General features: G+C 41.9%; 1 protein-coding gene across 3 annotated transcripts; it reads right to left on the reverse strand.

Moving 5' to 3' along the window:
• Positions 1-68: 68 nt before the first annotated feature.
• Positions 69-24085, reverse strand: LOC115378722 (cadherin-10-like). 3 transcript variants are annotated; one of them, XM_030079179.1, is made up of 12 exons: positions 23876-24085; positions 14554-14848; positions 12190-12309; positions 11409-11576; positions 11009-11190; positions 9678-9931; positions 8001-8152; positions 7649-7677; positions 7331-7489; positions 5915-6023; positions 3982-4233; positions 69-559 (listed from the first exon to the last, which is right to left on the reverse strand). In XM_030079179.1, exons 1-12 carry the CDS (start codon positions 24083-24085, stop codon positions 69-71), a joined length of 2421 nt encoding a protein of 806 aa, XP_029935039.1. The 3 variants fall into 3 exon arrangements, with proteins under 3 accessions (XP_029935039.1, XP_029935041.1, XP_029935040.1); XM_030079181.1 differs by lacking the exon at positions 7649-7677 and adding an exon at positions 7759-7761 and having other exon boundaries at positions 7331-7452; positions 8010-8152; positions 23876-24071; XM_030079180.1 differs by lacking the exon at positions 7649-7677 and having other exon boundaries at positions 7331-7452; positions 8016-8152.

Below are 24085 nucleotides of genomic sequence, written 5' to 3' on the forward strand. Positions count from 1 at the left end.
AGAGAGCTAGCTGGATAGATGGAGAGAGAGAGAAAGAGAGAGAGAGAGAGAGCTGTCATGGCTGTGAACTAGGTCTCTCTGTCGGGGCCCTTCCCTATGTACATCTCGGCCAGCTTTTTGAACTGCGGTCCCCAGTTGCTGAGGTAATCGTACTCCTGGTCGCCCTCGGTGGCGGCCGACTCCAGCGAGCTGAGCGACTCCGCCAGCGACCCGCTCCCCTCGTACGCGTACGTCGCCAGCGAGTCGTAGGGCGGCGCCGTCGGATCCGAGTCGTTCTCCTGCAGCCGCCCGTTAATGAAGTCTCTGACATCCGTGTTATCCTTTATAGGTGATGTCCTCCGAAAGGGAAACAGCATTTCGGGTATGATGTCCCTGCGCAGCTTGTTAGCATCCATCACCTCTGGGTTGCGCAGCGTGCCGATATCAAAGGCCTGAGTGTCCTCCTCTCCGCCCCCTTCATCGTTGTAGCTGACGACGTTGTCTCTGACATCCTCTTTGGAGATGATCAGAGGCTCCTTCTTCCTCTGCCTCCTCAGGGCAGCAAACAGCACCACGATCACTACAGAAAAACAGAGGGAAACACAGAGAGAGAGAGGGAGAGAGGGAGAGCTCAGCATAACGTGTGCCTCCTAACATGTGTCATGCATTAAAGAGCACAGGGGAGCGCGAGCACAGAGGGGAGACACATTTGCTATCAGTGATAAATCCCCAGCACTGCCTCAGGCATTCACCTCCTATTATTAAAGATTCAGCAAAAAAAAGCTTTTCTTTTCTTTTTCCCTTGAACGGCACATTCACTGTACAAAAGGCACGGTGGTTGGAAAAGCATTTTTTTTTTTTTTTTCTCCTCCTCTCCCCGCAGACCTCCTATATTCTCTTGCAGACGATTTCATATCTCATCTCCTTCATTCTTCTTCAGCAGTAAAAAGACATTTAATCAGAGATTGCAGAGCGAGCGTTCTTTCCGGAGAGTGGCGCTGTGAGAAAGCAAGATTTTTTTTTTTTTAAATGAACTCATAATTCTCCTGGAAAAAAGGGGGGCAACAATTTCTCATTTGGGACTGGCACGAATCCTGCTTCACCTGTCCTCCCACTCTCCTTCCCCTTCCCTTCCCTCCTCCTCGCAGCAGGTACTATAGTTGTCTACTTGCCTCCTACCCAGGTGTTAATTACAATGCCTTCGCCATGGGGGTGGGGGTGGCACTTTAAAAGGCTCTGCGCCGACATTTCTGACTGACCAGTGCCACGTTTGGAGACGGCGTGGAGGGCTGCAGAGAGGAGGACCAGATCCGCGGAGCCGTTCCAGCTCAGCGCCTGCCTGTCGGAGTCAAGCGGAGGTGAATGAGACAGTCTGTCAGGGGGGTTCAAGCGCGAAAAGCGTCGGATAATGAGCAGATGTCATGATATTTCGCTCAAGAGGAGAGCATGGAGTTCAACCTTCAGTGCTCCCAATCTGCGAGAGAAGATCTGGCCACCAGCAGACGCGCGAGTGGAAGGGAACTTTGGGCTGGGAAGCAAAAAAAACGGTCAGTATTAATATGCTTGCGTGTGGCGTCTGTGCTTCGAGAGGGACGCCGACCGCAAAACAAGATCGCATGACCGGGGGAGGGGGAGCATACAAACGATGAGGTGCAACACAAGGGCAGGGTCGGCGGCATACGTAGGGGACAGAACATGCATGCATACACACTTCCGCACGGGTAGTTTTGCTTAAATTTTCCATTATGTTGCCCTTTGGGTGGTATGGCAGCATGTCCCACATTCATAGTGTCCAGTAAGCCTAAAAATTCTGTTGTTCAAGGACTACGCTTGGTCAAACAAGGCAAGGTTCAGTGACAATTGAAACCCATTAGTTATCGATACGCCCTTGAACATCACCACTACACATTTTTTTGCTTTTTGCCGGGTAAAACGATACGCGGTCTCGCTGCGCTGCGCCGTATGCTTTCATATACTGCATTAGATCACAAAGAGGGCTGAAGTGGTGCTTTAGGATGTCAGGAAATAGCATGCGACCTACTTTGCCAGCGAAATACACAAAGACCTTTTTGTCGAGTGGATTTATTTGCTAATGAAAGCAGCTTTCAACCACCGCACCGTTTTTTTTTTTTTTTTTGAGGGAGAACCGCTGCATCCGGCAAAGTATGTAAAGTAACGTCTTATCGAGTGGCTCTGCTTTCATCACCGCCGATGACTTGGACGTTAAGAGGAAGCCGGCAAATGACTCCGGTAGCGCTGCGCCGCTGACCCAGTGATCTACGAATGGAAATCTACAGCGTTCTGCATGCCGTTTCATACATTCCAATATGCCGCGGTGCTATTCAACACAAAGTTATATATAATAGCGACGGCACTTGAAGATGTACTTGAACTGTACGCAATCAGCCTTTGGTTGGTGGCGTACACAGCATTCATAAATTGCGATCTTGAACTTGGCTGTCTTACACGTAATGAACAACATAAAGACAATCACAGGCTTCTTCTTCTTTTTTTTTTTTTTTTCAAAGTAACACCATGAAAAATGAATGTAAACCTATATTTAATACGCTGCAGCCTTTATCCGCTTCATAAAAGCTTGAATGTTGAGTACCAAACGTGTGGTAACTCTGGAAATAAAAGACAAATAAATAAATACATAAATAAATAAAAATAAATCCTCTTTTGCAAAGGAAGCAGCAGCTTGTTTGGAATTAATAGAAGAAGAACTGGGTGGTTGGCATGTGCAGCAATGGCCGCCAAGGCCAAGAGCGCCACTTACTGAAACTCCTATCAATAGAAAATCAGAGCAAAAGACATTGTTGTAAAAAAAAAAATAATAATAATAACTAAATAAATAAAACTGAAAAATTGGAATGCACAGTATATCTCTGGCTGATATATGTCATCCTGTGATAAATGAGAAAATTAAATTATTGTTATTGTTCTGATAATGGAATCCCAGCCGATAATAACATCCAGTAATGTGAAGCCTCTTCTTCCAATAGCTGTAGACAGTGAAAAATGATTATTTTTTTCTTTCTTTCTTTCTTTCTTTCTTTCTTTTAATTCATTGCTGTTTATCTGCTCTGACTGACTGTCATCCCACATTGTTATTTTAAACATGCGCTGTATGTCGGGTTTTGTTTAGTGCCTCGTGTTTAATTTGGCGGTGGTCTGTCCAGCCATACGAGGTTTCTTTTTGAATTTGTGTTATTTGCATTGCTGCTTGTTGGCATTCAAGAGAGAAGAATATAAATATGTGAGGAGGAATGTCAGTGAAAATGATCTCTCTTGAGTTAACTACAGTTTGTTAAAGGAATAGTCCAACACTTTGGGCAAAATACCCTTTCTCTGTTAATTTTATGTTATTTTTTTTGCCAAACTTACCTACACCTTCAATGGTGCATGGATCACTGTGTTCAATGGTCTAACTTCTCCTAAAACGATGCGTGTTTTATTTTGAAAAATCCCAAGACGTGGATTGTTGAATCCACATGATGCACGATGTAAATAAGGCCGCTTCGGAGGTGCTGTGAGGTTTATTTCTTCACTTTGACAGAGCCAGGCTAACGACCCCTATAGACTTCAAGTCTTTATGCTAAGCTAAGACAAAATGCTACACATAAGAGCCGAACAGGTTATGTCAGAAAAAGAGTATGTTGCCCAAAACAGTGGATTATTCCCTCAACAAAAATTGTGTAAACTTTAAAAAAATGGTGTTTTGCAAATGCAAGAGCTATGCTATTATATCATAATGTGCCACGACAAGCAGCTAATTATTGATTAACATTACTGGCCTTTAAATTCCATATTGGTGCATTTCCAAAAATGCACCAATGAAAATAATGTATTTACCACTGCAACTACACGGGAAAACCATTGTATTAACCAGACCACAGAATGCGAGAGGGTTTGTACGTGGTTTGGCGAAAAGCGCTGGCACACACACACACACATACACACACACATGCTCCTAGACGGACTCAGGGAAGTTGTACTCACTGAGGAGGATGATAACACAGAGCAGGATGGCCACCAGAGCTCCAGTGGTGAGGCCATCTGAGAAGGGGAGGACCTCTGGGTTACATGACTGCATGTTTCCCCGGCTGTCACAGGCACACACACGCACAATCAACGTACTGGTGCTGCTCTGAATCGGGTAGTCATTGTCTGAGATCACCACGGGCAGGAAGTACATGCTCATCTCGCGTCGGCTGAATCCTCCCCTCCGCGTTAGGATATTGGCAGTGTTATCTGTGGAGAGATTAAACGGGGGGAAAAGCTGGTGAGCGATGAGATGTCATTCCCGTCACCTAAATGAACACACAAGAAAGCATCAAAATCTTAATGAGGTGAAGCCATTTTCCTATTCTCCTTATCCCCTGATGGATAGACAGCTCTAAATAATTGTAATCACAGCCTCGGCAGAAACTTTGAGTTACTGACACCCTTGGTAAAGATGACTTAAAAGGACAAGGACAAACAAACGCTATGAATAATGAGCTGCTCTTTTTTTTTTTTTTTTTTTTTTTTTTTTTTTGCACTCAAAAAACGTGGAAAAGTTTCTTTGAAAATAAAGCTGGGAAAGTTTATTACTTGTCCAACAACCTTTACTTTGCAAAATAATAATAATAAAAAAAATAATAGCTTGGATGTTACGCTTGGCCACACTGTTTTTCGCCAAGCTAATTAAAGTCTTTCAAAGTTTGTTGTTTGTTAAAAAAAAAAAAAAAAAAAAAAAATCACTTCGATTCTTTGTGGTACTTAAAAGTTGGAGCCGTCTGGAGTCTCTCGGCTGGTCTCTTGCATTCGAATGCATCCCATTGGCTTTTCAGGTATGGAGGAGATTTGGCTAGTATTTACTCTGCTATAGTGTAAACTGCATGGTTGACTGATGATAAATAATGGCATAAAATTCGGACCCAGAGGGAGGTAAGTAGTAAAACATCATGACTGTTCTTTCGTGCAGCCATCAAGCGGAAGATGGGAGTTCCTCTCCGAATAACATTGCGTCTGGCTATTTTCCTAATGATCTCTAGAGGGAAAATTGTAAGTGTGAACCTGACTGTATCCATCTGTATTTTCATTGATAGCGGGAAGAGGCTGAATACTTATTAGGATTTCTACTCCCCGAGAGCCTCAGCGCTTTGGCATTCGTTTATTCAACCATGAAGTCCACACTATGCAAGAGTCCACACTGTGCCAGACTGAAAATAACAGAATGTGGAACGTTCTGAAAAACCAAAAGCTTAATGGGATCCATCCAAATACAAAAGGCTGAAGTAAAGGAATACATTTTTTAATAGGAATATAACATATCTCTTTTTGATTTTGGGAAAAAAAAAAAAAAAAAAAAAAAAAAAAAAAAAAAAATCACTTACACTAAATTTAAGGGGACTATCCATGGATTGGTCCCATGTTTTGCTGCAAGTGCATGGCAACTTCTCCAAGAGGAGGTGTTTGGAGAAAAAAAAAATGCTCTCCTTTCATTTGTCAGAAAATTAAAAAAAAGGACCGATCTGCTCCACATTACAGTATTCCTCTGCAACGTAATAATTTTCTTCTTTTGTGTGACACGCACAAAACAAGAACTGTCTCTCGGCACAATGCCGAATAGATGCAAGATAAAAACACAAGAAGGCAGACTTTCACAATGGCTGCCGCTGTAAATTTGCCAAACAACTCTGAAGGACTTTACAAGTTATTCAACAAAGGGTACCAACATGACAAAACGAAATCATAAAAAGAAACAAGCTGTCAGCCACTGGAGATACACAATCTTTATCAGCAAATGATATATCTTCTACAGCTAGTTCATGGTTTTCTCGAGGGCATTTATTATTTTATTCTAGTAAGCATAGGAAAACATGTGGAAGTGTTAACCAGAAACATGGGGGGAAAAATAAAAATAAAAATAAAAAATTGCATGTATTACCTTCCCTGTCAACAATGGTAAAGTTTGGGTTGGTGGCGCTGATACTGAAGACAAACTTATGTCCAACCAGGGGCTCGTCGGTGTCGACGGCGCTGATGGTCTGAATCAGCTGTGGAGAAGGATGGAAAAGTATGAGAAAACACCGGGAAGGTTTCGATTGTCCCCTCATGATGTCCATATCCAAAAACATGTTGTATGCTGACGATGTTTAGCTTCAAAAAGGAGCTACACCTTGTAGTTTTTTTGTCAAATGAACTGGAATATCTGACAGAGACGCCTGGCATTTGTGTCACAAATCTCCTGGCTGCCATCATGGAGCTCCACTGGAGAGCTGGCTTTTCGAAACCTACAGAGCAGTTTCCTACCTGAGTGAAGATTGCTCAGATTTGTGTCCTAATTTAGCTTTCGATTGCACGGTGAACATCATGTCCTAAGCCCTCGCCTTGCTGCGCTCCAACACTTCAGAAAAATCAGTTCGGTGAACATTATCGCCCGATGAGTGGACAGTGTCTTCACAGAGATACAATATTTTATTTAATATTAGCACTTAAACTCAGTGGCTTATTTATTAGGTGCAATGCAGTTCAGTGCAACAGCTCTGCCATAAATTCCACCTTTTAAGAGAGTCTATAATGTTCAGTTTTTGCTAACATTGTGTAAATTCAAATCCATGTTGCATTGAAGTACATTATATTAAGAAGTGTTTCCAATTTTTTTGTCCTTCCAATTTATACACAATACGCGGGACAGAATAGTGGAAACACCTCTCAATAAAATGCAGTCCAGTCCAACAGCAGCACTAAGTATGAGCTCAATGCCAAACATAGAACTGAATGAACACCTCTCCAAAAGAAAACCTGAGCATTATAGGCATCAGGAAAGGAAATTTTACGGCAGAACATTTGTATTGGATTGTATTAGATTGTACAGGTGGAGCTAAATGCCTTATTTTCTTTTAAAACACCACATCAGTAAAGTTCTGGAGCAATCCTATCAGCACTATATCACCTTGACTGCATCGTTTGGACTTTTTTTTTGTTGGAATAGACTTACAAGGCTGATGTTTCAGTCATTATAGTTTTTAAAGTGTATGTGTGACATTGAGTTCTCGTTCAACATCAGTGTATGAATATGTAGTAGGAAGATATTTTAAAATAGGGGTTGCTGTATTCATGTGTTCATCTAAACAGGGTTAGATTGAGCAGACACACATTACAGATACTATGGTGAGCTGATAAATGAGATGACGTCATTAAAAAAAAAAAAAACACACAAAACACATGCACATGCACAGCCGCCTAAGAGCTGAGGACCTGCACTGTGGCATCTAGAAGGTGTGTTGGGTCACTCGCACAAGAATCACACATCATCATTTCTAAATTTCCAGCACAGAGAGACAGAAGAGGTTTGCAGCACCTGTCCGGCTTTGACATTCTCGCAGACAAACGTGTCGTAGGACATGGCGAACTCAGGTGCATTGTCATTCACATCCAGCACCTTGATGAACACCGGCACTCGGGTTGTCTGACGCGGGTTATCTGAAACACAAAGTTCAAAATAAGTCTTTTTTTTTTTCTTTGCAAAAATTGTCCAAAATCATATCATCAACAAAAAAAAAAAAAAAAAAAGAAAAGATATCTTGCTGCTAACATGATTAAAGGGGTAATAAATGAGATTTTTACTCCCAGGTAGTACAAAATGACCAGTTGTTGCTGAACACCAGTTACACTACACAGCACTACGGCAGCCACTGAGATTTCTGGCTTTCCAAATTCCCTTTCCAACCCACTCTCACTTCAGGAACAAGAATTCGCCGCCCACCGGCATTTCAAAACAATATCAACCCACTCCCAAAGACGGGGGCCGATGCAACATGTGAGCGACCGGCATCATGAGACTTTTCAGTTACAAAGGCGAAAAAAATATATCATTTTTATTGTTGCTAACTATATTTTGCATTGTGATAAATGATCTCTGCTGTAATTAACTAGGTCAAGGGCACAGGGGCGGGGAGGGAATCGGTCTTGCTTGGCAAACGTCACTGATTTCTTACTGCCCCTTTAAATAGAAATATATACGTATAAACGGAAGTAACAGTTACTTATTTCAGTGGCCACCACAGAGATGTTGTGCCATTTGGACATTTCTCTGTCCAGTGCCTTCAGTGTGGTGATGGTCCCATTCACAGAGTCAATGTTGAACAGCCTCTCCAGATCTGTATGGCGGTCAATGGAGTATCTGCAACAAAGAAAATTACAAAAAGCAGCATAAGAAGCAAAGTTTATACCAATAATTATAAGTAGCTGGGCACTGCAAACCCCACACTAGAGCATATTTAGTGGCCGCTTTATTAGGTCCACCTGTACAATAAAATCAAATCCAATCCAGCAGCTCTGCCATAAAGTTTCCTTTTCTGCTGCCTATAATGCTCAGGTTTTCTTTTTGTCACAGTAATAGAGGTGTTCATTCACTTCTATGTTTGGCATTGAGCTCATACTTAGTGCTGCTGTTGGACTGGACTGCATTTTATTGAGAGGTGTTTCCACTATTATGTCCCATCTCATGTAGAACAAATGGGGAGGACAAAAAATTAGAAACACCTCAGTATAATGTAGTCCAGTATAAGAGCTCTGCAAATTACAACCTACATTATAAACATAGAATTAAATTTACACATTCTCCACAATGTGAACATAAACTGAACATTGTAAACTTTATTAAAAGGTAGACTTTATGGCAGAGCTGCTGCACTGAATTGCATTAGACTGTACAGCTGGACCTGATAAAGTGGACAATGAATGTATATCAATGTATAAAAGATCACTTGTAACATGAAGTGAAGTTATGAGAAAATTCATCCATCTTCCTTCCTGCTTTCTGAAAAAAAAAAGAAAAAAATGCCTGCGCTGATGTTTATCTGCATTGTACAATCACTCACCACAATCTTATTTCTATCTATAAAAATGTATTTCACAAAGTACATCACTCATTGGTTCCAGTGGGGTATTTATTCCACACTCTCCATTGACACGAGATGATACATCCCTCCTAGTGCCTCCTCATTTGTCATTGTCAACTTTCATATTCCGCTGAAATTTAAATATGCAACACAATACTCCATGTGGCACGGGTAGAGAGTGGCATATCTCTGTGTCAGAGACCGGCAGGCGCCATATGTGTGGAATGGCGGAGCTGAGCTGTGTGAATCGATAGAGCAAATTAGGCTCTTTCACTTTGACTTTGTGCGGTGCCACAGAGGGCTTACATAATTCTGGGAAATAAACAGTGTCTGTATTCACTTCACAGGGCCGCCGCCATCTTCCGCCGGGAAATCACCAGGAGGGACCCATGAATAATATCCTTTTCTTCCCCCTCCACACTGACACATGGCTACGCTGATGGATTAGATTTAGCCAAGTGAGCACATTTTCATCCCGCCCAAAAAAAAAAAGGAAAAAAAAAAAAACTGATAAGAGGAGACTTTGAATTTCTACCATGTGTTGCTTGTTTTGTTATTGATTTCTGTAGCGTTATAATTAAAGCCTGAACAATGAGTTTGGTCCCGAAACAATCGAATCCCCACACAAAGGCATTACGCGCAACTCCGCTGATGAGGAAATATTTGCTTAACGGGCCATTCATGATTTAGCAAGTTCACTAAATCGGAGAGTGCTTTATCGCTGATGAGGATGCAGCGGCTGTGAAAAGGTGGAGGGCTGATCTGGATCGTTCGGGGTCTAGAGACGCTCCCTCGTAAACTTACTTGACTGGCTTGTTGTCAGCGTCAGGGTCCCTGGCCGACACCACGCCGACGAAGCTGCCAGCAGCCGTGTCCTCGTGCACCTCGATGATGTACGGGTTCCTGGTGAAAACGGGCGGCTCGTCCACGTCCTCCACTGTCACCTTGACCGTGGCGTAGTCCTTGAATTGCAAGCCGTGGATGAACCGCGCGTCCAAGTACGTGTTTTTCACCTCCACCCTGAACTCGTAGTCCCTCTTACTTTCATAATCCAGTTCCTGGAGATGAAAGAGCAGTGGAAATCAAACGGGTAGCCTAATGCCATAAAAACAGTCCGCCTCCAGCAGTTTTGATAGGCAATTCATTGCATTTCATTTGTCTGACTTTATCTTATTCACACTCTGAAATCTAAGTTACAAAACCAAGGGAGGAATACTGATCTAGCCGATCTTCTTATGAAAGAACTAAAAAAGTTTCAAGAAAGAGACTGCTTTATTTTATTCATTGCACCGGCTTAGAGTATCTGGTTTCATACCGCGGCTCAAAATAATTTCAGTCGTATATCTTTCTTACATGAATGAATGTTATCGGGTGGCTGTTTCTAATCTGAAACTATACTATCTATTTTTTCCATTGAAGTTCAACACACTGTGTTATAATTGGCTGAGGCTGTAAAGAGAGTGATCTGTCATATAAAGGAGAAATGAAAAGAGAGCTAAAATTTAATTTTAGTTATAAAAAAAAGAAAGAGAGAGAGAGAGAGAGAGGCTGGGGTTGGATTTCTACCTGACTCAGAATCTTTCACACAAACTCAAAAGGAGTCAGAAGAAGCTCTTAAAGGTGAAAGGATTAAACCACCTTTTATAGAAATAATGAGAGGACTAGCTGGCCCTTCACCCGAAAAGGAGCGTGCATATGCAAAATATGTCACCTAATGTCCTTTAATCCTGCATTGAGCTTGAACCTCGGTGGTAAAATCTCATTTTTCAAACAAGTGGGGGTAAAAAAATAAATAATAAAAACACCAAGAAGCACGGATATTTGTTTTCAGTGCAATTTTTTTTTTTTTTTTTGTTTCAAGGCCTTTTTCTTGGAGGCTGCTCGCTCCATTTGTACAATATGAACATTATGATATTAGCACCAAGAAAATTATTCTTAGAGGTTGAATTGCTCTGGAACCAAATGACATTATCTTACTCTATTTCCCTAAATGAAAGTAAGACATTAGCACTCAATAAAAGTTTAAATGACTCATCACAATGGATATTTTTTTCGGCAGTCCATTTGATTAATTGCGGTCGGAGACTGCAGAGGCACTTGAAAGGGAATAGAAATGAGCGAGGGGAGCTATTTACTTTCTTAATGATGATGATGCCCTCTTGCGTGGTTTGGTCAGTGATGATGTTGAAGATGTCATGACCGCCGACGATGCTGTACTCCATTTCGGCGTTGCGGCCAACATCCGGATCGTCGGCTTTAATTCGGCCGATGGGGCCTCCGATCTCCGTTGACTCCACGGCAGTCACGCGAAAGGAGTCTGCGGATGACAGTGAGAGATGCAAACTCATTGCAGATTCACGTTTGTTCCTGTGTGTGTGTGTGCGTGTGTGTGTGTGTGGTGCATGCATGAGAGTCTTCACTGTGTGGTGTGCAAGTATATTGGAGATATTAGTCTTAACCCCACAGATGAAGGCGAACATAAAACATTGATCAACTGTGTTTTGGATCGATACAAGAGGAGAAATGGCGTCTCACGGTTGGCGAAGCGCGGTGGGCTGTCGTTGACGTCGGAGAGGGTGATGCTGACCGTGGTGGTCCCTGAGAGCCCGCCCATCTGCCCGGCCATGTCTTTGGCCTGGATCACGACCTGGTAGTTCTCCTTGACCTCCCTGTCCATGCCGGGCAGGGCTGTCTTGATGGTGCCTGGGAACAAAAAAAACAAAAAAAAAAACTGTTTTTTTTTTTTCTTTTAATGGCAGTTTAATCTAATTTTAGACAAGCTGTGGCTAAACAGTGTGAATGATACCCTTTGAAAGGCTTTGCGTTTGAAGTTCATGAGTCACAAACAAAGTGAGTCGCACACTGACACACTGCTGCTCGTAAGAAAGAGAAGCAGATTTTGATGATGAGATGATGTTTTCTTTAACTCTACAGGCTCTGAAATCAACTTGAAAAGCACAATAAAGGTTCAGCTCTTCAGCTGTTAATGTTAGATCTAATCGATTGAAATACGGAATGACTCATTTCCTTAATAGTTAGATGAAACAAAACCAAGAATTTAATTATACACGTTTGACGGCATTAAATTTGTGTACCAAAACTCGGCATCTCATAAATGTGTTATGATAGATATTCAAAGTCCCTGTGCAGAAAAAGAAGACGGAAAAAAAAAAAAAAAAAAAGCCTGAGGTTTCCAAGATTACCAACACTGAGGAAGGGAATCACAAACACTTGACTGAGCAGTGCCAGAAATCTGTTTAGAGACTCACACAGCATGAGAAACTGCATGCATGAGCGTGTGCTGGGGACAGCTTACCATTTTCAGAATCCACAGAGAAATATGGCTGTCCCTGCAGAATGCTATATACAAGCTTGGCACTGTTCCCGTACGTTTGATCATCGGCATCAGTGGCTGTTACAGTCACAACGGATGTACCTGCACGAGGAAAAGGCACTGTTAATTTACACTAAAATCACAACTGGGTGAGTATGCTGCAGCTCCAAAAATATCCATTTATCAGGGACTGAGAAACATGAGCCTTGATCTGTGCTGGACCCAAAAAGGCGTTTTTAAGTTGATACAGTCGGGGGTTTCACAAGCCCAATGATTTCAGGCCACAGGGGACCCTCAAATACTTCACGTAGGTGCACTTGCGCTGTTTTTTTCGGGGAGCCCCTCATGCCAACTCATTCAGTTATGCACATTCATCCCTTGTATAACCACAGTCTTTTACTATTAGTCAGTAAGCAGGCCCACTCAGCCGGTCGGAGCTGATTATTGTGTTCAAGGGCATCACGGCTGTAGTCGATGAGAGAGGTGTGTGCCAATGTGATTTACATTCACTGCCCACTGCCTTTTTTTTTTTTTTTTTTTTTTTTTAACTCTTTCCCTCTTTTATCTGGGATTTGAACCAGCAACCCTTCAGCCACTGGCTCTCCTGCTATTTTAACTCATGTTTGAGCAAAACAAAATATCTGTCCATACCATTCTGAAGAAGGCTAAGAGAGAAAAAACAAACAAACACTACCACAGTGACACTTTTTGAAGAAATATGGTAAAATGAAAGTTTCCATAATGCGTTCCATAATTAGACTTTATAAACAGCCTTAAAACAGTTCACAAATAAAAATAAAACAGATAAAAAACAAATACAACAGTGTTCTCCTACAAAAAATGGTAAAAAGTATCAGACTGTGCTGCTACACCAAGGTAATAGCACAGAGTCAGATGCAATGAGAGTAAAAAATAATAAAAGCATTTCATGTCTATAAAAAAAAAAAACAGGTTTTCAGAAGTAATTGAAAAGAAGATTCTGGTTCTGCGGGCCTAAGCTCCTCATAACTGAGCCGTAAACGCGATCGATAAACCGTGATGACACTGTAGATACCATAAGCATGCTCGTATTACACCCGCCAGATAATAAACATCTTAACGTCTCTGTGAGGAGGGCGCGTGTGATGTGATTCAAAACAGTCTTCCAAAATGATCGCCCGCATGAAAAAGGAAAGTACACTCTGGGTTCCCATTAAAATCATGACTCCCTAAGTTCACAAACCGTTCAAGGACTGGTTAATAAACACCATTTGTTCGTTATTATGGTGAATCATTACACTGGGGGGAGGGGGGAGAAAAAAGTATAAATAAATAAAGAATAACTAACTCAAACAGCTGAGTTTTATCTTGTTTGGTGTCAAATCTGCTGTCATTCGAGGCGGTGCATTTCCAAGTCCTGCATAATTCACCCTGGTGCTTCAATAACACCACATTGCAAATACTGTCCTTGGCATTCAGGAGACCTCTGCTGTGTCCTGTTTGGGTCCGACTGTCTCCGTGCATACTAATGACGCTTGAACATCTGTCCCACTTAGTCCCGGCACTGATAGCATAAAAGGGAGCTGCTGATTTTTCATGGCTGGCTAGCTTGATTAACCAGTGTGCTCAGTCTGAACACATAAGGCACTTTATTAGTCTGGAGACGAGTAGTGGTGACCCTGACCCACCTTTTGCCATTGTCCGCGCAATTTAGAAATCTAAGACCAATGCATTATGAATTCCAAATGGAGCACTGTTATTTGTCATATAGACAATTAGGTTTTGATTTGCCCCTGATTGCTCTCATGTATTAATTTGTGGTTGCATAATTGGGGATTGATTTCAAGTTGCCTGCATTATTTTCATCGGCTTTGTTTATATTCACGCCAATTGGTTTATTTATACTACTTGAATGGAATGAAGTGGAGTGCAATGAAGCAGATCCTTAATTGGAAAGACTGTGACAATCTAAACTTTCAATATTTCTATTGCCTATTAAAAACGGCAAATGGCATTACTTGTTGTGAATGCTCAATGAGCCTGACCAAACAAATCACTATCATATGAAAACAGAAAAAATAAATAAATAAATAAATAAAAAAAAAGCAGGGGAACATGTGGCTTTTCAGAGCTGCCATTTGAAACAAGAAGAAAAAATATGAGCAAGCATAGACTGCATGTTAAGCATCAAACCTCTATAACATAAATTCATATACACAATTCTTTATATTGTTATTCGACACAAAAAATGCAGGTTACATTAGTGTTGTTGGGAATACATATTTTGCATTATCGGATCCAATGTTCCTGTCTCAAGCATTTCCCAAAAGGCGTCTCTTAAACAAAGTAAGCAAAGCCTTCACTCACCAACTTCGGACATCTCTGGGACACTGGCGAAGTAGATCTCCTTTGCAAACTTTGGCTCGTTGTCATTGATGTCATGAATTTTGATATTAAATTCGGTGTCGGGCTCCAGCTCGGCGTTGGTGTTCCTGTCCACGACCTTGGCGTGGAGCGTGTACATGGCTTTCTCCTCCCTGTCCAGCCTCTTGGTGGCGTGGATGTCCCCGGACTTCTCATCGATCAGGAACAGGGTGCCTGCCCCGTCTCCTGTCAGGATGTAGCGCACGTTGCCGTCACCTTTGTCCATGTTGGAGTGCAGCTGAAAATTGGAAGGGGAGACAATTAGATATATGTGCAGCAGTCAATGTCAGACAGTGTGACTTAGCAGCACTGACATTGAGTACAGTGGAATGAAGCTGCCATTGAGGAATCATTAACTTAAAGGCTTTTGTTTTTATTTTGTCTAACAGACACAGCTGAGGTGACCAAAATATGTCACTCAGAGGAGATTAAAGCTGCATGAGGCACCCAAAAATGGTGTGACATCAGTAAAGCACTCAGTTTGCCAACACCATATCTAGGTGTTGTTTGAGATGAACCAGTTGTTTTCAAACTAGGGTCAAACCATGGAATAAAATACTTAAATTTCGCTAAAATTCGTTAGAAATCATGTGTCTAAAAATGTATGCATGAATAGTGTAAGATTATGCTTTAATCTCAGCACTTTGACTGACATTTCGACTGACTATCAGCGCATGAATATGACATGTAAACAGCTGAATGCTTAACAATGCAAAATATCTTTTCATATTCAGGTCCCAAGACGAAAATCAACTTAAATGGGGCTTTGCAGCTTAAGGAAAGTGAACATGGATGTGTGGAAAATGAAAACCCCTGAAATAATTTTCCACAAATAACTCACTTTAGGCACTAAATGGAGAATTCTCTTGTTTCCGAGGTTAAAAATTAAAAGTTCAGTGTCACTGGATGTTGCACGGTATTTGCCTCGACATAATGACAGTAACTGCCCTCTCCATTGCCATTTTCAAACTCGTGGAAACCAGCAGGGGCCGGCACACTTTGGGTTTTGATTCCTCACTTCCGGCGTGTGGAGAACCGGCTGCACCCTCCAACCCCAGAGCTTCATTTGTGCAAATTGCGGGAATCAATTAGAGCGGATGAGGCGCTCGCCTGTGCCGCAGCCTGACTTTGTGATTTTGACTGATAAGACAGGTGTTACTACTGCTGTTTTAATGTTTTATCTTCTCAATGTCATTTACCACAAAATCAATAAAGTGCCTGAGGACACCAGACACCTAATACACTTTAAAAATAGCCTATAATGAACTAATCAGCACACACACAGACACACATACACAACTCCAGAACCAAGCATAGCCAAGTATTTGAGTTGCTCTCCATCTAGGTTGTTGAAATCAGACGTGTTGAAGCAGTCATGCTGGCTTTTAAATAAACCTGAACTTGAATTTGAACTGGAAGCGGATAACCACTCAATTTCTGATTTCCCGTTACTGAGTCGACACATAAGCATCAGCAAATTCCTCCCGGCGCTAGAAAACAAAATGCCAAGACTTTAATTAATGATGTCAGATAGGCCGGGTGCGCTTTGTGGTAGCTCTATCAGTTTCCCAACTTGAAAACTACTTTTATCCTCGCTTTAATTATCCGAGCTGTCGACACAGTCACTTTCTGCCTTTCTGAACTGATTCTTAATGGAGGTGTGTGACTATGCACAATTTTTCTTTTTTTTTCTTTTTTTTTTTTTTTTTTTTTGAAGGGGAGGCAGTTTCATTCCAAAACAATACATATCCATTGTGGAAATTCATCAGCCGTGAGATTTGTAAGCAAAGGTCTTTCGTGACTTCAATGGCAAGCTATGATCCTGCAGCCGGCAATCATTTTCTAAGAGCATGTATGTTTTTGTATTTTTTTTTTTTTTTCTTCAAATGCAGAATGTCTTGGAATGAAACTATTCTTTTGTGAATGCTGAAATTTAATGGTATACGCCTCCGGCATAGAAATGTGGCTGTTAGTCTCAGAGCAGAGCTGCAGCGCCTTGGTCCCCATGGAGTCAAGTATGACATGCTCCATTAGTTCGGATCAAATTAGTCTTTGATTTGTCTTCCAAATTGTGCCTTTGAAAAATGATGAAACCTGACCCACAGCAACAATTGCTAAAATTAGTCACCTCTGACCTATCCATCACCTTGAAGCAGCTCTGCATGTCATGGAGGAGTAATGGCGGCGTACTGTGACAGACACTTGATTCAAGCTCATTACAGCGCTGGATCTGTCAGCAGATATATTTAGAGCACTATCTCATGGGTTCACATTTTAAATGACAAGTAGTTAGGGACACAGAATGTACGTCAGTAACTTATTAATATTAATGCCTGCATGCTGTGAGGAAACTAATTATTTTTTCGCCGCAATCGGAAGAGTGATGTCAACAGTGCAACTTCGGATGAAAATCAGAAATGTGCTGCCACCGCCGCGGCGCAAAACTATTCTCGGGCGGAATTTAAAAAACGGGGACGGACGCGGAAACAACACGCCGTCGAGTTCAAATGAACAGCATGCTCACTCTTTGGCATCATGTTTGAAAATATTTACATACAGATGAACTCCATTATCCCAAAGTCTATTAAACGAGTTCAGTTTGAATATTCACATATCTCAGTGCTCCAGGACAGGCTGCTCAGTGTTTGTGAATGTGAACAGCTCTCTCCAAAGCTGCAGACCAATAAAGCAAGAACTTACATGGGCATTATCCACGTGAAGCCTGCAACTACTTTTGACTGCACAATGAACGACAGACTAATTTTTGGCGAGTCAGAGAGAGAGTGTTTGTATGATTTTTCTTTTTTTTTTTTTTTCTTCCATTTGAATGAGCTTCATATCAGCGCTATCAGTCCAGAAGCAGAACTCCATGTACCAATACCCTTTTGAAAAAAAAAAAGAAAAAGAAAATCTGGGATAATGTCACGGTCACCTTTTCCATACGCTTCAGTTCATTGTCTATGGAGCGCCACATCAGCTTTAGGAGACTGTAGCACCTGCTCAGTAAGCAAAGGCGTAAGAACATATATTTCATCCTGGGATATTCAGACGTGTTCCCATTCAAAAAAAAAAAAAAAAAAAAAAAAAAACACTCCTCTTAGCTCTGCTTATTATAATAATAAGGCCGGTACAATTCCGGCCCAAGTCATAGCATTTGAATAAGAATTTTCTAAAGCTTTTGATTACTCTCTGCTGCAGTTTTCATCAGATTCCTCTGTACCACATTACCCAGCCTTGGTTGTTAATGTGGTAAGGAGGAACCTGAGAAGCAAAAAAAATAAAAAAATAAACAACAAACAAGGAGCCATCAAAGGGATCTCTATGTAGCCAAGCTGTCTGCTGGATAATAGTAATTTGACAGCCTGTGGAGAACACAGTGGTATGAATTTTTACATGTTTCCCTCGTCGAACGAATGAGCAAGCCCTCGCCTTTTTCACTTTTTTTTTTTATCTAATTATTGAATGTCTTCATGAAGTCAGCCTCGTAATCACATGGGTGAGCAGCTCCTCTCTCCCCGTGCACATATGGATTCCTCCCTGGCTGGTAAATAAGGCTGGAGTCTTGCAGAAGCGAGCAGTGTTGTGCTGCCTCATCGTAAGACAATCTGACACCTAAAATTATAGTATTCCTGTACAGCTAAATTGATGGGGGCACAGTGCCAGCACCGTGGATATTTAGGGTTTGTTTTCAGCAGGAATCACCCATACTAAAAGCATATATTCAACTCATTTGGTGCAGCAACTCAATTGCAATCCTCTCCTACAAATCCAGGAATCCGCTACTGTTCTGTGGATTATGATGAACAGAAAATCACGGATCAAGTCCTCTGTGCTTATTTGAAAATGCTCCGTTCGCTCCTCAAAATTGCTAAGATCAAGTTGATTTTTTTCTTTTTTTTTCATTGCTTTAACTGATGAATAGAAGAGGAGAGTTTCCCTTAGTCCAAAGGTACACCGCACTCTGCAGCCAGTGCATAAAATCAGTTGTACACTCTGGACAAAGCACAGTCGAGCAGAAACTATTCACACACACACACACACACACACAGAGCCGTGCCACAATCAAATGTTAGCACTACCATGCTATATTTGCAGAGATTTAGTGGCTCTTCTTTCAAGGCCTCGCAACACAAACACAGCCTTTTCAAGGCCTTTACAACAGAGGCACAGAAGAGAGCCTTGATGAGTTAAATCGCCTTGCACAAACACTGAGGAATTGTCAGTAAAGCAGCAAAATCATTGGCAATTCTTGTCAGGTCTCTGGTAAGCATTGCTTGGTGCTGCAAAGAGGAGATAGCAAAATAGAGCTCTGAACGGATACAGAATAATTACTCTCTCTCCTTCTCTCTCAGTCGCTCTCTCTCTTTCCTAAGACACTAGCAAAAAAAAGTCTATACCACTGGAACAATACTCTGTAATGCTCTTACCAAGGTTAAGGTAACACCTCACAGCACATCCAGCTTGCTTGATATTTTTTCAGAGCCCGGTAGAAAATTCATGCTGTAAGATGCTGAGCGAGGCCTTGCAGAATCTCAAGGATACTTACTCGCAAAATTGCACCAGGAAGTGTGCCGCCTGGAATATTCTAATTTAGGGCGGCGTGTTTTGTTTACAAGGCGCAACATAATACAAGGTACCCGGAATTTAATAGGATTTCGTTCACTTCAAACACACGGCTCAAAATGCTCCCCGACTCCCAAAGTTTCTGATTGTATTGCACAGCATTGCGAGTGTTCACACTTCACAGCCCTGCTTAAGAAGTAGGACACCACAGCTGCACACGCTGAGTGCTCACACTCATTAATGGCCCCTGTGAAAGTCAGTCGAAAAATGAAGAGATTTGCGGGGTTTGCGGCGTGATCGCGTGCACACCCATCGCGCAGGCTGCGCTCACGGTCATAACCCACGCGCGCTTTTCACGCGGCAGTCAAAACAGACAAAGAGTCACGTGCGCTCAAGGCCTCCCTTTTTTTTTTCCTTATGTCCACATATTCGCCTGCTTATATTTTCCGTGAGGTATTCACCGTGCGCTCAGTGTGTGCGCCTCAAAAGCGGCATGCCTTTCACCTGGATGAGCAATACGAGCTGCATTTGTTATAACCCTCCTCTAAAACCCATTTCCTCCAGTGGGGAAAGCATTGCAATCTATAGACGGCCGTGACTGTTCTTTACATCCAATTTGATTGCTGTAATCAAGAAATCAGCCTCAAGTGACAAAGAGTGAGCGAGCGTGTGTGGGTTGATTTGGAAGGTTTGATTGAATGTGAAATAAACAAGGTCTCCCACAGTGCACTGCAAAGGCCATTAAATGATCTTTATGAGGAAGGCCATCAAGGCTTTGATGGCTTGGCGCTGGGCTTGTAAATGCTTTTGTTTTGGGTCCACTCTCTCTCTCTCTTTCTCTGTTTCTGCCCCTCGCGCTCTCTCTCTCTCTCTCTCTACCTCTTTCTCTTTTTTCTCTCTCTCTCATCACTCTAACTCTATCTTATGCTCCATCTCTCGATCTCTATCACTATCTCTATCGCTCTCCATCTCTCCACAGAACCCCAAAGTTAAACTGATGGAATTAGTGATGCGGATCGCCACGGCTTCCTCTGTAAAGCAGCATGGCATCGTGTGGCTGCCCTATTTTTCCCCTCCGTAATTTATTACAGCCTCATGTCTTTCTGACAGTTTAATAGTGAATGATATTGGACACAGGGAGAGTGGAGAGCTGGTGAATGTGATTGCTGTCATGCCACAGAAGTTGGGTGCCAGAAAGCATCAAAGAGTCAGGAAGAAAGCCAGAACGCACCAGTCACTGACACATCAATGGATGGCCCCTTTTTATAGTTAGCATTCGCTTTGTTGCTTCATCACATAACACAGCGAGGTGAATTTCATTGGCCTTCTTGATTGATATGTTTTCTTCTTCCTCCTCCTCCTCTCCCCATCCCATTTACTTTTGCTGTTCCTTTCTCTTCAACACATCAGGATGATGGTTTCTGCAAAAGAAGTTGTCATATCCCCCTACTCAACCCCGCGCAAGACACTTGTTTACTCCAGAGAATGAGGTGCGTGATGAAAGCCAGCTTCCTCGGAGAAAATTGGCTGTCGACAGTCACCTCATTTCCCTCCCTCAAGTTGATAACTGTAGCGTTCCCCATCACACCTGTCTTTATAGTGCTAGCACGGGTGAGCTGACAAGAACCTCTCTGATCTGGGTGGGTGGGGAGGATGCAGTCCTGGAAACTGTCTCCTTTCCGTGATTCTTTTGAGAGCGGCGACTCGCACGAGCGGCAGTTTTTCGGGCCCGGTCTCGAGAGCACTTCTCTGACTTCTCTGATAATTAACCTCGGTCTTGCTCCTGTTTTGACTCGGACCTGTTGGACGTTCACTTGACTTTTTCCTCCTCTCTCTCTAAAAAAAAAAAAAAAAAATTAAAGGTATGTTGTTTTTTTTTTCTCCACTTGGCCCACCTACATTTATTTTCTCCCCAGAGCCACGATCAATTTAATGGATTTTACCTGTAAAATTCCAGGTATTGATTGCTTGGATGTTGAAGGGTCTTAGTGCAGAGGTCCGGCAGATAGATCTCCATCTTTGTTGATCCTCAAGAAACTGCTCACATATTATTTTTACATTTGGAAATAGGCAGTTTTTTTCCCTATTTTGGTGTGTTTGTCCTGTTCTGCTCTGATCTCGGCCTTGTAACCCCCTGGAACTGGATCTTGACTCGACTTTGACTGGATCTGATCTTGGATTTGATTTGAACGTGGCTAAGCTGGTCGTGACTACAGCCCTCCACCCACCCACGAGGAAGTAAAATGTCATGAAAAAAGTGTTTTTCTTTGCTTTAAGTCTTTACGATTTTGCTTTAAGATATATTCGAGGTGTACTTGTGATCAGAAATAACTGTACATCCTTGTTGAATGCATCAGTCAATCTGCTTTCTACTTTGTTGTTAAGAAATAATATTTGATTCCTAAGTTCCTTGAAATATTGCACTGCAAGATGTTGCTGTCGCCATAGAAATGATGAGAAACCTGCTCCAAAACTGTGAATGTTTGTTATCCACACCAGAGTGAAGTAATTTAAGCTGATTAGCAATGTGTATTGGTGATTGGTGCCATTTCATCATAGTTTCAGTGTCAGACATGATATATTTCTCTTAGGATGAAGAGGAGAGAGTGCATGAGGGCAGAAGTCATGACAAATCAATAATCACTGGTGTATTGTGATCTGATGTTATTGAGTAATAACAGTTGAGATTTGTTGGGATTTGATGACATTATTTGCAAAGCTGCTTGGGGAAAAGTCATTTATTCCCTTAAAAAAAAAAAAACAGTATGTACAGCCTTGTCAGGTAATAAACCTTTGGGAGCTGATTTGAAGTTGTGCACACTCTACATTTTTCATTTTCTTTTCTTTTTTTTTCCCTATCCTGCACCTGTGTCCCTTTTTTGGTCAGGGGGGCGGGATGTTTTACCTTTCTTGGATGTGCATATTCTGTCTTCCTTTAGTCTTGTACCCTTGGATTTCTCCACAAGTCAATGCCTTTCATGGTTATTTTGATTTAAATTGTAAAAGTCCTCACATCAGGATTTCTGAAAGGTTTATGCATGGTAAAAAAAAAAAAAAAAAAAAAAATTAATGCAAAATTCACTTGTGGAGCCAGGGCCACTGAAACAGTGGGCGGACACGTTTCAGCTCTGCAGAAAGATTGCTCACCGACCCTCGATTGCCTCTGACTGATTGGAGCAGTGATTATGTTGTATGCGGTGCTCTGCTGTATGTGTGATGTAAATGACTCTTCAAATTAGCCACTGAAAGAGCTGCACATTGTTTGCACTCCTTTCCCATGATTGTTGAGATATTCCTGTTACATTGCTGGCATCTGCCCTGCAGGAAATTAACCAAATGTTGATATGAGATATGGTTCATATCGATGTTTCCCGGTGACACCCATCTGAATCGGCGTAAAATGGCACAGAAACGTCTCAAAGAGCAAAGAGCGCGGTTTTCATGCACTTGCTGTGCATCTTCACGTCAAGTTCAATGCAAAGCGCTTTATTCGTCCCCCAAGGGGTGACTTGAGGCAAGCACCTCTGCAAACAAGCACATTTGCGCAATTCACTCACACACATTTTAAAAAAGAAAATCTAAAAAGGACTAATATGACAATATCAGAGTGTAAAGACACACATTTAATGGCAGTGGCCAGTCCACAGCTGGCCACAAAGGCACAAAAGAGTCCAAGTGCAAGTGTATGAATTTATCAGTGTGTACACAATGTAAACTGACCATTTCTTGCCGGAAATTAACCAATTAACCAAACTTCCTTCTGTTTGTTTTACATGCAGCCACTCCTGATGGCATTAGGCTGAAGGGACACATGCAGGGTCATCAATGATCTTATACGCTTTCTTGAGAACGTGTGCAGCATTCAGTGAAAATGCAAAGGAAGCAAAGCAGCAAATAAAGGAAAATGTTGCCAATACTCTCTTACTGACAGACAGTCCAGATGCTGCTTCACCTTTTTCCACAATAACATCTGTGTTGTCACTAAATCTCAATCTGTCATCCGCAGCTCCCACGTACTTGTAGGTCAGCCTCAACACATATGCTTTGAATAGCTATTGGAACATTATCCGTGTCTGTTTATGTTGAAATATAGAAAAGATCTCTCGCACCACTCCACACACTCTTGCATCACGTGTCCACGTGAATAATCCGAGTGAGAAGAGACAGAATAAGCAAATTTTGCAATGTGGTGAACAGCCATCAGTCGTCTGTATACATGCACACATGATGATGAGCTGATGATCTAAATGGAAATCAGATATTTTAAGCTGTTTTATTAGCATGTGAGGTTGCACTGTATTAAAAGCTGATAAAAAAAAATAAATAAATAAACAAAAAGCAATCTTACATGTGTACTATCATGTACAGACTTTAAAATAAATAACTTTGCATCATCAACACCATTCCCAGGCTTACACACAAACTGCATTGGGTCGACAGCTGATCCAGATACAGCCCCCATTCCTGATTTAACCCTTTCCTCCAGAGTTTTCATAGCTATGTTAATGCTATAGGCCACAAGCCATTGAGGATGTTAGGGCTATTGCCTTGGTTAGTTTTTCCTGTGTGGGTCGGTCTTTTTCTGGCCCATTCCTCTCCAACCAATCACATCAAGCATTCTTTTAACAAGCTAAACCCGTCGAAATTAGTCCACCGACATTAGTTGTTGTTTTTTTTTTTTTTTTTTTTTTTGGCACGCTACCTTGCCGACGTATTGATGGTCATTTCCCCCGTACTCCTCGAGCAGAAAGAATTGATTCCACATCCATCCACGTTTGGACCGCTGAAGTATCCTGCCATCGCTCTCTGTCATCCCAAACAGATTCCCAATATTCCCAGGTGTGAAAGGCAAGGCGGCGCTGGGCCACAGGATGGAGAGCATCAGCAGGAGCAGAAGTTGATTGGTTATCAT

This window comes from Myripristis murdjan, chromosome 20 (genome assembly GCF_902150065.1).
Source record: "Myripristis murdjan chromosome 20, fMyrMur1.1, whole genome shotgun sequence".
Lineage (NCBI taxonomy): Eukaryota > Metazoa > Chordata > Actinopteri > Holocentriformes > Holocentridae > Myripristis > Myripristis murdjan.